At 60.9% G+C, this 13,660-nt stretch overlaps 1 protein-coding gene across 2 annotated transcripts; it reads right to left on the reverse strand.

Annotated features, from left to right (window-relative positions):
* Positions 1-879: 879 nt before the first annotated feature.
* On the reverse strand, positions 880-13,595 carry REEP4 (receptor accessory protein 4). 2 transcript variants are annotated; one of them, XM_075910654.2, is made up of 9 exons: positions 13,325-13,595; positions 8,097-8,169; positions 6,198-6,274; positions 5,610-5,730; positions 4,814-4,927; positions 3,814-3,946; positions 2,565-2,749; positions 2,256-2,329; positions 880-1,419 (listed from the first exon to the last, which is right to left on the reverse strand). In XM_075910654.2, exons 1-8 carry the CDS (start codon positions 13,354-13,356, stop codon positions 2,264-2,266), a joined length of 801 nt encoding a protein of 266 aa, XP_075766769.2. In that variant the 5' UTR covers positions 13,357-13,595; the 3' UTR covers positions 880-1,419; positions 2,256-2,263. The 2 variants fall into 2 exon arrangements, with proteins under 2 accessions (XP_075766769.2, XP_089629893.1); XM_089773767.1 differs by lacking the exon at positions 13,325-13,595 and having other exon boundaries at positions 8,097-12,777.
* Between the last annotated feature and the right edge of the window lie 65 nt (positions 13,596-13,660).

Consider the following 13,660-nt stretch of genomic DNA (forward strand, 5'->3'; position numbering starts at 1 on the left):
AAACAGCCAGCAGCATTTCAGTCCCATTCCTACTAATAGCCATTGATGGACCAACATCCATGAAACTATCTAGCTCTTTTTTAAACCCTGTTAAAGTCCTAGTCTTCACTGCATCCTCTGGCAAGGAGTTCCACAGGTTGACTGTGCGCTGAGTGAAGAAAAACTTCCTTTTGTTTGTTTTAAACCTGCTGCCTATTCATTTCATTTGGTGACCCTAGTTCTTATATTGTGGGAGTAAGTAAATAACTTCCTTATTCATTTTTTCCACACCAGTCATGATTTGATAGATCTCTATTCTATCCCCCTAGTCTCCTATTTTCTAAGCTGAAAAGTCCAAGTCTTTTAACCTCTCTTCATATGGGACCCGGGTGACCCTAATCATTTCTGTTGCTCTTTTCTGAACCTTTTCCAATGCTAATATATCTTTTTTGAGATGAGGCGACCACATCTGTATGCAGTACTCAAGATGTGGGCATACCATGGTTTTATACAGAGGCGATAAGATATGTTCTGTCTTATTTCTCTATCCCCTTTTTAAGGACTCCTAACATTGTTTGCTTTTTTGACTGCTGGTGCCCACTGCGTGGATGGTTTCAGAGAGCTATCCACAACGACGCCAAGATCTCCCTCTTGAATAGCTGTAGCTAAATTAGTCCCCATCATACTGTAGGTAGAGTTGGGATTATTTTTTCCAATGTGTATTATTTTTACATTGATCAACATTAAATTTCATTTGCCATTTAGTTGCCCAATCGCTTAGTTTGGTGAGAGGCTGCTAAAGTAGCCCACCGCTAGGACCTGAAGCCTGCTACCCCTGATTTTCTGCGCTTTGTTCTTGAGGGGGACAGTTATCAACTCGAAACAAACACCCAGACCGGCTCATGTCACACATTCGTGTATTTAAATATACAAAAGCTCTGTCAACGAGGGTCTAACATAAAAATCAGCTGAGGAGGAAAGACACGGGAGGGGAAGGGGGGCTTAGAGAGCCCTCAGCCCCTCCCGTTTTCAAGTAACAAGGATTTGAGGCCAGGCTGCCGAGGGTCTGACCCTGAGGGGCAGTCTGGGAAGATGGCGGTGGCTACAGAAGTCCATGTGGGGCAGGGAGGGGACCGGCTCCCAGCGCCGTGTTGTCCTCAGGAAAGGGGGGGGCACGTGGATTTTTGGCACCAGAGGTCTTTGGTTCCGTGCAGCTGACAAAGGGGAAGTTCTCACCGCACCTCTGCCTCTGGATAAGGCTGGGATGGTTAGAGGAGGTCACCAGGAGTCACTGAGGGAGCCGCTGGGCTCACGGCGCAGGCTCCGTTCAGAGGTGGATCGTCTGACCCAAGGCACAGATCTCTGGAGAGGCGACGGCTCCCACAACCGCTCGGCTCAACGCGCCAGTTGTTCCGGCCACCATCGTGCCTGGCTGGGCCCCTGACAACAGAGGGGCCGGAAAGAGTCACCCAGAATCCACAAGGCATCCGCCAACGACTCCCCTGGTAAGTGCCCCCCGAACCAGGCAGAGTGGACGGGACACGCCTGTGACCCTCCCGGGCACGGCCCAGTCTGCCGCTCCCTGCAAGCGGGGCCGGGCAACGGCGGGCAGCAGAGACACCGGAGCGAAAGAAGAGCCGTCGCCCGACGGGACCAGCGGGGGGGATGCCGGAGCCATGCTGGGGAGCCCAGCAAGAGGAGGGGTTGGGGGAGCTGGAGCAGATCGTGGGAGGCCCTCGGGGGGTCTGGTCCCTGGCGACAGGTGAAGTCGCACAGAAGGGCTCCAGGGTCTGAAGTGCTGCTAACCCAGCCCCGGGGAGTCCTGCTGGGGCCAGCCAAACAGCAGGAGGGCGGGGGGGCGAGACAGACGCCCTGCGCAGGGAGCGCAGCAGGCCTGGCGCGGTGTACGGGGGCGATGCAGCCGCGGGCGGAGAGGCGGCTCCGGGACAGAGCGCAGCAGGCCCGGCGCGGTGTAGGAGGGCGATGCAGCCGCGGGTGGAGAGGCGGCTCCGGGACAGAGCGCAGCAGGCCCGGCGCGGTGTAGGGGGGCGATGCAGCCGCGGGCGGAGAGGCGGCTCCTGGGACAGCGCAGTGGGGTTGGGGGGACAGGGACGGGGACACAACATTTGCAGTGTGCTGTACGGGGGCCCCCTGAGAGGCAGCCCTCTTCTCTGCCGGGCGCCTGGCAGCAAGTGGCACCACGGAGGCCGGTGCTGCCCCCGGTGCAGCAGCAAACCCCATCAGGGTAGGAGTGCCTGGCGGAGCAGCGCTCTTACGGGGCCGACTAGCTGTCCTGCTCCGGCTGCACGGCCTTCTTCCTCACCCGGCCCCGCACCAGCCTGGACGGGCCCTGCAGGGGAGGAGAAATGAGTCAGGCCTCCGCCGATGCACCTGCCCCCCTCTCCCCACGCGCCAAGCAGCTACGGGGCCCTTTGGAAACCACCCTGGCGACATCACGTCCCCCTCCCCCCCGGAGGGCACAGCCCTGCCTAGCGCCCAAGCGCAGGGGGAGTCACCGGCCCAGTTCCCCGGCCCACAGGTCTCCTGGGACAGGGAGGCAGGACGCGGCCTGTCGGCTCCCTCACCTCTTTGCCTTGGGCTCTCTTCTTCCCCACGCGCAGGCTCTGGCTCCGGGAGAGCGGCTTGGTCAGCGCGACGTCCCGGCTGCGGGGCTGAGCCTCGGGAGGGACCTGGGAGTCCGACCAGCACTCCTCTTCCTCCGTGTCGCTCTCGCGCCCTGGCAGCCGGCCGGCCGAGGCGGTCCTGTAAGCTGTTGGGTGGCGGAGGGGAAAGCCCAAGGCTGAGTCAGGCACGGGAGTGGATCCCATCACAAGGGCCACGCTGGCAAGAGGGCAGGCCCTGAACCCCCCACCTCCTGCCGCGAGGGGCTCTTGCCACAGCTGCCGAGTCCCACAGGCTCGTGCCCAGCGCCTCTGCCCTCGCACGGCTGTGGGACAGGAGCTCCGGAGAGCCAGGGCCACGTGGAGAGCTCAGGTTGTCGTGCCGACTAAGGGCAGGAGGAGCCATTCAGAGAGATGCCCTGCGTGGGCCGGTGGGCTGCCCGCCCACCAAAGGAGGTCAGGGCCATTCCCCCTCCCTCCCCCATTTTACAGATGGGGAAACTGAGGCACAGCACTGCAGTGAGTTGCCCCAGGTCACACAGAAAAACCAGCAGAACGCAGGCCTCCTGAATCCCAGTGCTTGAACCACTAGGCCGCGCTGCCTTCCAGGACACTGCTGTCTCCCTGGTGGGCTTCAGTTCTGGCTCTTCTCTAGCACCTCCTCTCAGCACATGGTGCTTTAGTGACCCCAAGTAACCCAGCGTGCTGCAGGTGGGGAAACTGAGGCTGGCAGACAGCAGGAGTGGCTCGCCCAGCACCCTGATGCCAGGAATAAAACCCAGCTTCCCAGCTCAGTCCCAGGCCTCGGCCAAAGCCACCTTCCCTTCCTCCGCCCACCGGCCCGGCAGGGACTGCTCCCACAGCCACTGAGATCAACAAGAACGGTGGTTCCCTTCAGGCCAGCTGCACCGTTCTGAGCAGCTCTGGAACCCGGCTCAGCCCACCCCAGGGCTTCCTAAGTCGCCCCTTCCCTCTCTCCTGGGCCGAGGGACGCTGGGGGTCGCACACCCCGGACATCAGGAGTCTGGCCCCTCGTTCCCTCTCAGTGCGCCCTCTCCCCTTTCTCCTCCACGCCTCCCCTTTGCCCAAGAACCCCCCCCAAACGTGCTGCCCCTCCCCTCCCCAGCCTAGTCCACCTCCCCTCTTGGAGGCGAAGCCCAGCCCAGCTCCTTAGCAGAGCCTGGACTCAGTCCTCCCGCCTCCGCGTTCTCACCCATCGGCCGCCTCCTGGCCTCCTGCTCCTCCAGGTACAAGGGGTCCTCGTAGTGCACGGGGGCGTCGTCGGGGAGCGCCCGCAGGTCCTGCATGCTGAAGCTGCGCAGACGCCCGGCCAGGGCTCCTTGGCTCTGCCCGGCAAATGGGAAAGGGGGAGAGACCAGGTCAGGGACCCGGCGCCAGAGGCACACACCACGCGGCAGCTGCAGCTCGGAGAGTCTCGGTCGGCCGTGGCAACTACGCCCAGGCGGAGAGGGGCAAGGGGTTAGTCACGCCACGGCCAGGCCTCTCCTGCAGGGGCTACAGCCTTTCTGGAAGCTTCAGGAAGCGCTGGGTAGAGCCCAGAACCCCAACATGTGTGTGCAGAATTGTCTCACCCGCCTTAACAGGGGTCACATTGGCATTTACTACGTAAACACAGGCACTTAACTGGCACATTTCACCACGAGGTCTCAAAACACTTCACCAGGCGTGTGCCAGTCCTGGGCTACGTTCCCTTGCTCATTTTTAATCATCCACGTGTGGAATAAATTTTGATGCGTGCACTGAGGCATGTGCGGATGTGCACCACTAATAGAAACACAGGCTGCTGGCGCTCTGTTAAGCAGCGGGGCAGCATTGGACTCTCTCCTGGGTGGCCAAGCAGGCGCTCAGCCTGTGTTGAAACGGGGCCAGAGGCTCCTGGGAAGCCAGGCGTGACTATTTTCCCCATGGTGCAAGGTGTCTAAGGCACCTGTCACTTGCCTCTGGCACTGGGGGAGGTTACAGGAGAGCACCGAGGAATCCAGATTAATAAGCACCTGGGTAAACAGGAAACCCAGCGAGTTTCCGGCTAGACACGGGGGTCAAGCCAACCTCGCCATCACGGGGAATCAGTGTAATTCAGGGGCGCTGTGGAGCACTGCGCCTGCCCGGATGTGGGGGCGCCGAGCCCCCCAAGAGAGTCTCTCGGGGCATCTGCCAGCCGTGCTGGTCTCTACCCAGGGAGGAGCAGGTACCTTGGCCGCAGCTTGGACGGCCGCCGTGGCCGCGATGTTGAGGCCTTTCCTGCCGAAGCTCACCATGGTCTCGTAGCCACGCTCCTTAGCCTGGGTGATGTACAGGTCGATATCCTGCAGAGACACGGCATAGTGGGGCCCGGGTCAGCCTGCTCTGAGGCACAAGGGCAGCGGGAACCCCCCCAGCTCGGCCAGCGGAGTCCGGAGCCAACAGGGGTGACACAAGGCGACTCAGCCCCCCCACCCCAAAGTGTCACTGCTATTTATTTTTGTTTTTTGGCCCCAGTCAGTTCCTTTTTTTTTCTCAACAAGTTTTGCTGCTATTTGGGGGGGGGCGGGCGTGAGGGTTTCTCAAATATCAAAAAGGGGGCGTGATGCCGAAAAGTTTGGGAACCCCTGGCTCTAGCTCAACCAGAAGGTACGGGCTGGAGGCAGGGTTGCCAGGTGTCCGGTATTTGCGGCTTCTGTCCGGTAAAAAAAACCAAACAGAAAATACCGGACGTCTGGCGAGGGATTTAAAGGCGCAGGGACTCTTTTTTGCTCAACAACTTTGGTCCCCGAGTTTTTGGGTTTTTTGTGAAACTTGGAAACTCTAGCCGGAGGCAGAAAGCCCTGAGGGAAGAGTCTCTGGTGTGTGCTATAGAGGTGGCCAGGACTGGAGGTGCTGGGGTTGCCGGGAGCCTCCATTCAGCACGGCCGGCCGGCCCCTCCCTTTAAGGGCAGACCATGCAGCCCCGTGAGGGAGGGAGGGTGGGGAACCCCAGAGGTGCGAGCGTGGAGGCCCGTGGCCCGTTACCTTCTCTCGGCGGGACAGCGTGGGGTGCACGAACTTCCGGTAGAGCAGGCTGGCTCCCTTGGTGTAGGGGGAGAGCAGCCACACCACGAACGCCACCTTGATCTCGTAGTAGAAGGGGAACCTGACGGATGGAGCACGCGGCCGTGAGGGGGGGCCCCAGAGCGCTCCGCTCAGCAGTCCGCGGGGTGGGGGGCAAGAGCGTGAGCATGACAGCACGTGCCCCGCAGCCTGCCAAGGCAGGAGACCGGACGCCGGGCGGGGGACTGGAAGGGCGTGGATGGGGTTCTTCTTTCCCTCCCGTGGTGCAGGGCAGTGGCTCAGAGGGGCCTGCTCTCCTTCGGGGGCACGTGCAGGCCACATCCCACAGCACGGGCGAGGATCTGGGCGGGCAGACAAGCAGCCAGGGGGGAGAGACAGGCCATAAACCCGGCCCAGCTTCCTGCAGAGAGCTCATAGGCATGCCCCAGCGACACCGCCCAATAGCAACAGCCCCTCGTATGGGATACGGCCCTGCCACGGGCGCTGTGCGGGGCAGAGGGCCTCTGGCTGGGAAGCCACCCAGAAAGGGCACTTAAGGCTGGTGCCTACCAGGAAATGAAGGTATCCGTGATCGTCTCTGTGGCCATAAAGAGCGCGAACACAATCCAGTACATCATCCAGCGGACCTGCAGGGACGGGGGGGTAGGTTAGCCAGCACAGACCCACGCCAGCCCTGCAGCAGGGCTCAGAGCCAGCCGGGGAAGGGAGGGACGGGCTGCCATGCGAGCCCTGTGGTAGCCTGACCCGCCCTACAGAAGAAGGATGGGGCACATTGCCTGCTCTTGGGTCCAAGTCCCCAGACACAGTTCCCCACCCCTGCAGCGGTCAATGTTCCCTCTAATTTTTTCCAGTCCCTGTGCAGAATAAGTTTTGTTGTGTGCACGTAGGCGCAAGCAGATGTGCACCACCAGAAGAAACCTATGTGGGTGCTCTGCTCATCAGCAGGGAGGCACCTGATTCTCTCCTGGGCAGCTACCCAAGTGCTCAGCTTACAGCGACTGCTGGTCAGAACGCCACTTTGCTGCTGGAGGGGCCACGGCTCTTACAGGAGAATCTCCCACTGGCCCGTGAGATTAGAGGCATAGAAATTCAGCCCCTTTGGAAGTCACATGCATGGTGCTTTACCCATCCTCATCACCCCACAGCGTCACACGGGTCGCCAGCCCCACGGCACAAGCGGGAGACAGGCGCACAGAGCAGGGAGCAAAGCAACAGCCGCACCCTCTCCACACCCAGTCCTGCTCCCAGCAACTGTGCAGTAGGGATGCAGGAGTCTAACCAGTTAGCCAATCAGCTGATGCTCGTCGGTTCCAGTTAACGGTGAAACTCCCGCGAGCCGGCAGCCCACAGGGCCCGTTTAACCGGCAGGAGTGTGGTCGGTTACACCGTTCGTGTCTGTTAACCCTTTCTGCATCCCTACACCAGGTTCCCGCTAAGCTGCCCGGCTGCACAGCTGCCTAATAAGCCCTGCATGGAGCAGCCACAACCAGAGGAAGAGGTCCCCTCCTCCAGCCCCAGAGCAGCTGCATTAAGGAAGGAGCATTAGGGGCTGCAGCCCCTATGAAGCTGAGTTCTAGGTCAGCCCTTCCTGGCGGGTGTGGTGGCTCCATGCGCTGCCCTTCCCTCCCCTCCCCCGGACAGAGCCACATCACCATGAGTGTCTGGAAGCTCTGTTCCCGCAGCTCCCATTGGCCAGGAATTGCAGCCAATGGGAGCTGCAGAGGCGGTGCCTGCAGATGAACCTGTTCCTTCCCACCACCAAACAGGACTGCCCCAGAGAAGTGCCCCACACCCGTCTCCTGCCCCCCACCCAGGTCCCCTCCATTGCCCAAGTTCCTTCCTAAAGCCCACCCCCCCAAACCTGAGCCCCCTCCCACATCTCCACCTTGACCTCCTGCCCTGAGCCCCCTCCCACACGGCGAACCTCTCAGCCCCACCCCCGCCACAGACCGTCCACATGCAGAATGAATTGGGTTACGTGCACCAATACAGGAGGCCGCCGACTTGCGACCGACCGAGTTCCGACCCCCCACGCTTACAACCATTTTTGTAAGTGAGGAAGGGGCTGAAAACCCCCGACGTACGTCCTCGGCCCGCATTTACAATGGCGCCCATCGTAAATGAGGGTTAGAGTTACGACGACCCACTCCCCCCCAAACCAATCGCATCGCAAGTCGGGGGCCTCCTGTATAGAGGTGATCTCACAACCTCTCCATATTGGTGCACATCATAAAATTCATTCCGCACCAGAACATGAAAAAATGAGAGAGAACACTGCCGACTACGCACTCCTGTGCCCAGCAGCTGGGGGAGTGGGGGGGAAGGAAATCAGAATATCTGGCCCAACGCTCCCCAGGTGAGCTGCCTCCCTGGCCCCCTTCCCTTGGGTCACACCCTCCCATGCTTGACACCGTCTCTCTCAGAGGCCTCCCCGCTCCTCACACTCACGTATTCCCGGATGTTCTTGGTTTTCACCGCCTTGTAGGAGGCATAGGCCGGGTAGAGCATCCCGAACACCAGCCTGTAACAGAGAGAGAGGGTGAGCCAGGACGGCCACCACACGTACAGCAGGCGCAGCAGGGAGAAGCACCACCGCCTGAATTTGCGCCGCAGCTTCGTCTTCACGGCCTCCAGCACCATGCTGCCACCTCAGGCACTCGGGAAACACACCGGTGGTGGCGGCTGAAGAGCCAGGGAAGGCAGAGCCGGTATCCAGGCTGGCTCCCTGTGACACCCTCCCAGGCGGCCCCAGCCCTGTGACAGATACCAGCCAAGCCGGTCATTAGCCAGAGGGCACAGGCACATCCGCTACGGGCCACAGCCACTGCCCAGCTCTGGGCTCCCAACTCCCTTCAACGGGGAGGCCGATTTCAGGCCCTATTTCCCAAGCACGCCCTCAAGTCTGGGAGGCAGGAAGCATTTCCGGCTCCCCCCCCCCCCCCGTGGTGCTGTGGCGTAGTCTCTCTGGATCGTGTCCCCCTCCCTGCGCCCGTGACACACACCTGGAGCGTGGCTCCCAAACGTGCCGCCCCGGCCCCAGGCTACGCAAGCCAAGCCAGTCCGACCGGCTGCAGCTAAATCCCAGGGTGGCATCCGGCAGCACTCCCTCACCGGAACCGGACCCCGACAACTTCCCACGCACTGGGGACCCCTGGCTACCCCTAGCCAGCTCGTGGGGCAAGGCACAGCCCTGGGGAAGCAGACCCCACAGAGGGCAGGGAATGGGGAGCAGGGAGACAGGGAACGGGGGGGGGGGGGTCTCCAGTAACGTGGCCTTCCAGGCTGCAAGCTGCTGAAGTGCAGAAGGGAAGGATGCGGAAGGGCAGGAAATGGGGAGCAGGGAGCGGAGAGGCGCTCCGGTAACGTGGCTGCAGCGGGCCAAGCAGGGGCTGCAGTGATCAACAGCAGAGTCTGACCAAGGCTGCAGAGCTGCGCGGGCAGCAGGAACCGGCCTGAGAGAACGACCGCCTCCCCCCCAGCAGTAGCTGCATCTTCCCCGTTGTTTCCACGCGTCTCGGTCAGGAGAGATCTGGGTTTTGGAGAACACGACAAAGAAGTCCCCCCAAGCCCAGCCCCCGCTGCACCACCTGCCGGATCGAGAGGGGTAAAATCCCATTGAAAGTGTTAACCGGTGACACGCCCAGGGCGTGTGGGGCAGGCCGGCCAGGCTGGAGCGGCCCCCTGCCTGCGGCGCGGACCGAGGGCTGCTGCGAGCACCCTGTCAGGCCGTCTTCTGATTCCCCCGGATGGCCTGGAGCTGCGGGCGGGGGGGAGCTGACCTGAGGAAGACACGTCCATCAGGAGAAGCAGAAGGGCTGGCGGTACGATGGGTGACCACGGGGCTCTGTGCACTGCTAATATTGCCTGACTGGGCAGGGATCAGCCATCATCTGTAGAGCTCCCAGCGTTTTTAAACAAGCCAGGTCAGTATAATTTACCCCACCCCCACTATGTGGGGAAACTGAGGCACGGGGAGGGGGAGGAGAAGGTGGCGAAGTGACTTGCCATCAGGTAACCCAAGTCCTATTCCAGAGCTGTGTCCGCTAGCAGCAGGGCACGAGCTCCAGGCCGCCGGCGGAAATGCTTGGCTGACCTAAGCCCATGGCACGCACCCCGACTCTGCCGGCCCAGCCAGAACACACGGGCCCTTCTGTGCCCATCCACCAGGGCGGACGTGCTTAGCTACCAGCCTCTCCTAGCTCCCTGATGAGGGGGCTCCGGGGCAGCCCCACCCCGGCAACCCATCCCAACATGGTCTGTAGCCCAGCTCCGCCCCCCCACGCAGCCACACCCGCCCGGGGAGAGTGGAAACCAGGAGTCGGCCCGCACTGGCAGGAAAAACACGTTTGAACACGGGTCGGCCGCGGGCCTGTTTGCACACGGTTACTCCCGCAGCCTCCCGAGCAGGCCCGCCAGTCCCTACACGCCCGGGCACGGGGTCTGCCTGCCAGCCCATCGCAAGGCAGAGAAGCCGGGGGGGGGGGGAAACGCCCTCCCCCAGCCCTGCTTTGGAGTCACGGCATGACGCCCTGGGGGCGGCACGAAATGCCGTACACATGGGATGTCCGAGAACCTGTCTTTTGGCATTCGTGTAGCCACAGCCATTAGCTGTTGCCAAAACGCTCCCCGGCAGCAACCCCTGGCCACGAGCTCCGGCATCCCACCCTAACATCCCTACTGTACACGGCCCAGCCCACCCCAGCCCCAGCGAGGCCGAGCGCTAACGGAGAGGGCCCAAATCCACTGGCCACGGTCCTTCAGGGAGGAAACGCTCTCCTCTACCCCCCCAGCCCTGAGCATCCTGTCTGCACACACCACAGCCAGGAGGGCCAACTCAGAGCTACCTCCCTGTGTCTGCGGCAGCATCCGGGTTAAAGATCAACCCACAAGCGGCCCTGGCCCAGCGGACTCGGACCCGAGAGCTTCCCCCACGGCTCAGGAAACTGCAGCTCCTGTCTCGGTGGGGCCCACAACATAGAAAAGAAGCAGCCTTCTCGACGGGCTCGTGGGCACCACTGGCTGCAGGGGGGGCACACGTTCCGCCCCGTCACTATTCCCACACCTTACACAGGGGTCCGTAGCTTGCACCCACACCACCCGCCCCCCATCCCTCGGTGCGTTTGCCCTGATGGAGCTAAAATCCCCCGACAGACGAGGTCCCCACTGCATTCTCCAGCTCCCACCAGGGGCCCAGCAACTTGTGTTTTGGCAGCTCCCCCAAGCCCCGGCCCCCAGTTTATTCGTCGACTCAGACACACCAGCTCACATGGGCATCCCGGGCCTTTGGGGCCCTGCCAGGAGGCCGGCCCATGACTCACTGCTTACCAGATGGGAAACGGACTGACGGGCGGGTGACGTCCTGCCGCACACACACTCAGACATGCAGGGCTTTGGCCAGCCAAGCAGATTACGGGGATAATGCTACATAAGGAACGGCTGCGAGAGAGCGCTCCATTCCTAACGAGATTCCTGCCAGATTAGCTGGCACATCTGCCCAAAGGCCAGGACCCCAGCCGGATCACACGCTGGGGAATGTCACAGCACGGACGGCTTGTCCTTATTTTAGGAAGCAGCGCCAAATAACCAGCAGGCACCCAAAGGGGACAGGAGAGACCCTAAATTCCAGGGCCTAGGGAGCTCTGCTAGGTCTAGAGGCGAAAGGTGCCAAGTTGAAGGCAGACTCCACCGCCCGGCTGTAACTCCAGGAGTGAAGCATTTAGCAAGTCACAACAGACGTCACCAAGACAAAAAGTCCATTTGGAAAAACATTTGTCCCGGCTTCAGCATCTGACCCCCCGCTTGGGGCGAGGCAGGGGAGGGGGCATTGAAAGAACTGGATTGGCTATTAGCACTGGAGACGTTTGGCTCCGCCCCAGCCGGCGTTGTGTGGAACAGGTGTGTTAACGGTTACGTCAGCTGTTAAACACACGTTCCTTTTGGCACACAATCTGGAACGCCCCTTGCACCCGCCTTGAAACGGATTTCCCAACAGCAGAACCCGTGCAGCCGATCCCACTTTGCAGCAGTTGTTTGTATGCCTAAAACCGGCAGAGACTGGAATCCAGTTGGGAAAGGAGTTGCACATACATACAGAGACAGCGAAGCAGCTACACAGTCAGGAAACGTGGTGGGACGGGATACTGAGGCCAAGTGACTTGCCCAAGGTCACCAGCAGCTCAGTAGCAGGGGCAAGACTAGACCCTCCCCCCCCCCCAAGGCTGAGTCCCAAGAATGGACAGCTCAGAAGCTGTTTCAAAGGGGGTCTCGGAGACCCATCAGGCACAGACCTATACAGCAGGTCTGCAGGCAGTCAGCGCCACATGCTGGCTAAAGTGCCGAGGATGCGCCGGATGGCTCGCAAACCCAGCTGCCCTCCCAATATTATAATTGATTTCAAGCCAGCCCTAGAGGCAGAGGAAAGATAAACGAGGCATCTCACACTGGACAGACAAAAGCTGAAGGGGACAAACCGGACAGGAGCGCGCCTGTCAGGGACACAAGGTTTTCCAGGTCTGGCCTCGGCACAGACGGATGGGGTAGACTGGATGACCTCTCCCGGTGCCTTCCAGTCCTACATTGCTACGTTTCTCCCTTGGAGGTCTGACCCTCATGCCTGAAAACACCCAGCCTGAGGTCACAGATACAAGCCTCAGCCGGGTTGACCTCTGCCCCTGTCCCAGCCTAGGCCCCTCTCCATACTGTTTACTCCAGGTGGGACTCCTAGACCAGTGCTTTTCAGCGGAGGACTGGCCCGGGCCCAGGTGAACTCCCTGACACAGTTTCAGAAGGAGCAAGCCAATCCCAGGCATTAAAACCAGTTGAGAAACTGTTCTAGAGCGTCAGAGGGTTGGTCTCTTTGCGAAAACAGCCAGGAGTCCTGGGGCACTTTAAAACTTGTTAAATAACTTGATCACAACATTTCAGAGGGGTAGCCGAGTTAGTCTGTAAAAGGAAAAACTTAAAAAAAACACCACCCAGTCTGGCAGCACTTTTGGTTAATCTTTACAGCGCTACTGGACGATTTGTGATTTTTTTTTAAGTTTTAACAAAATTATTTGGGCCCAAGCTTTCCTGGGCCTACTCCTCGGGTTTACTGGTCTAGAGAGGATGAGTGACAAGAGCGCTTCTGAGGAAGTTAAGAGACCCCCCCCACACACACACACACTTCTGTGTGTGTGTGGCCCACGAAAGCTCATCATCTAATAAACCATCTTGTTAGTCTTTAAAGTGCTGCATAGTTCTGTGTTTTGTTTCAGCTACACCAGACTAACACGGCTACATTTCTACCACTATTCTACACAGTTCTGTGACCCATGCATGTGGGGTTTGCTCCCAAAGTAGCTAGAACCCCCCCCCCCCCACACACACACACCCCCTACGCAGCCAGCACCCCCTTCCCATTCTCCTTCCCACACAGAAGCGGCTGCATCGGTTTTGTGGAGGCTACTAGATGCCACAACTTCACATTCCCCCGGAAACACTGGCGGAGGGATGCCAGGTTGGGTCTAAGGGGGAACCTCACCGCCCACCCCACTGGGGTCCGAGCCACACACCAGGCCCACAGCTGGGGGGGGGCGGATTTCCTGATTGGATAGGGACCATCCCAGCGTCCAGGGCTGTTTCACACAGGAGCCCGTCCCCTCCAGCTCCCACGCTGGCTGGCGGGCCATACTCACACCACCACGCGGCAGATGATCCAGGACACCATGGCGCACCAGCCACGGGGCCAGCTGGCTGGAGGGGAGGGCGCAGGCTGCTCCCCCGGGCTGCGCGGCCGAGCTCTGCGCCCCGCGCTGCTGCGCTCTGGGATGCTCGGTGCGCAGGAGGGGGGCTCGGCAAAGCCCGGCGGCTGCTTCCCTGCGCAGCCGAGCTGGGGGGCGGAGCGGGCCGGGCTGCCTGGCCCCCACCCCCGGTGCGCGCCCCGCGCGGGCGGAGTTTGCAGGCGCTTGAATGTCGCAGGGCGCAGCCGGCTGCCCAACCCCAGGGCTGCGTGCGCGCAGGGACGGCGCAGG

The sequence above is a fragment of the Pelodiscus sinensis genome, chromosome 28, assembly GCF_052426305.1.
Source record: "Pelodiscus sinensis isolate ZL-2025 chromosome 28, ASM5242630v1, whole genome shotgun sequence".
In the NCBI taxonomy this organism is placed as follows: Eukaryota; Metazoa; Chordata; order Testudines; family Trionychidae; genus Pelodiscus; species Pelodiscus sinensis.

Excerpts from the sequence above, each read along its gene's own strand:
- REEP4 (XM_089773767.1), bottom strand. The coding sequence starts at position 8,288 with ATGGTGCTGGAGGCCGTGAAGACGAAGCTGCGGCGCAAATTCAGGCGG. Across the intron at positions 6,275-8,096 it reads CCAAGAACATCCGGGAATAC|GTCCGCTGGATGATGTACTG; the intron begins GTGAGTGTGAGG and ends CCGTCCCTGCAG. Across the intron at positions 2,750-3,813 it reads GGCCAGGAGGCGGCCGATGG|CTTACAGGACCGCCTCGGCC; the intron begins GTGAGAACGCGG and ends GCCACCCAACAG.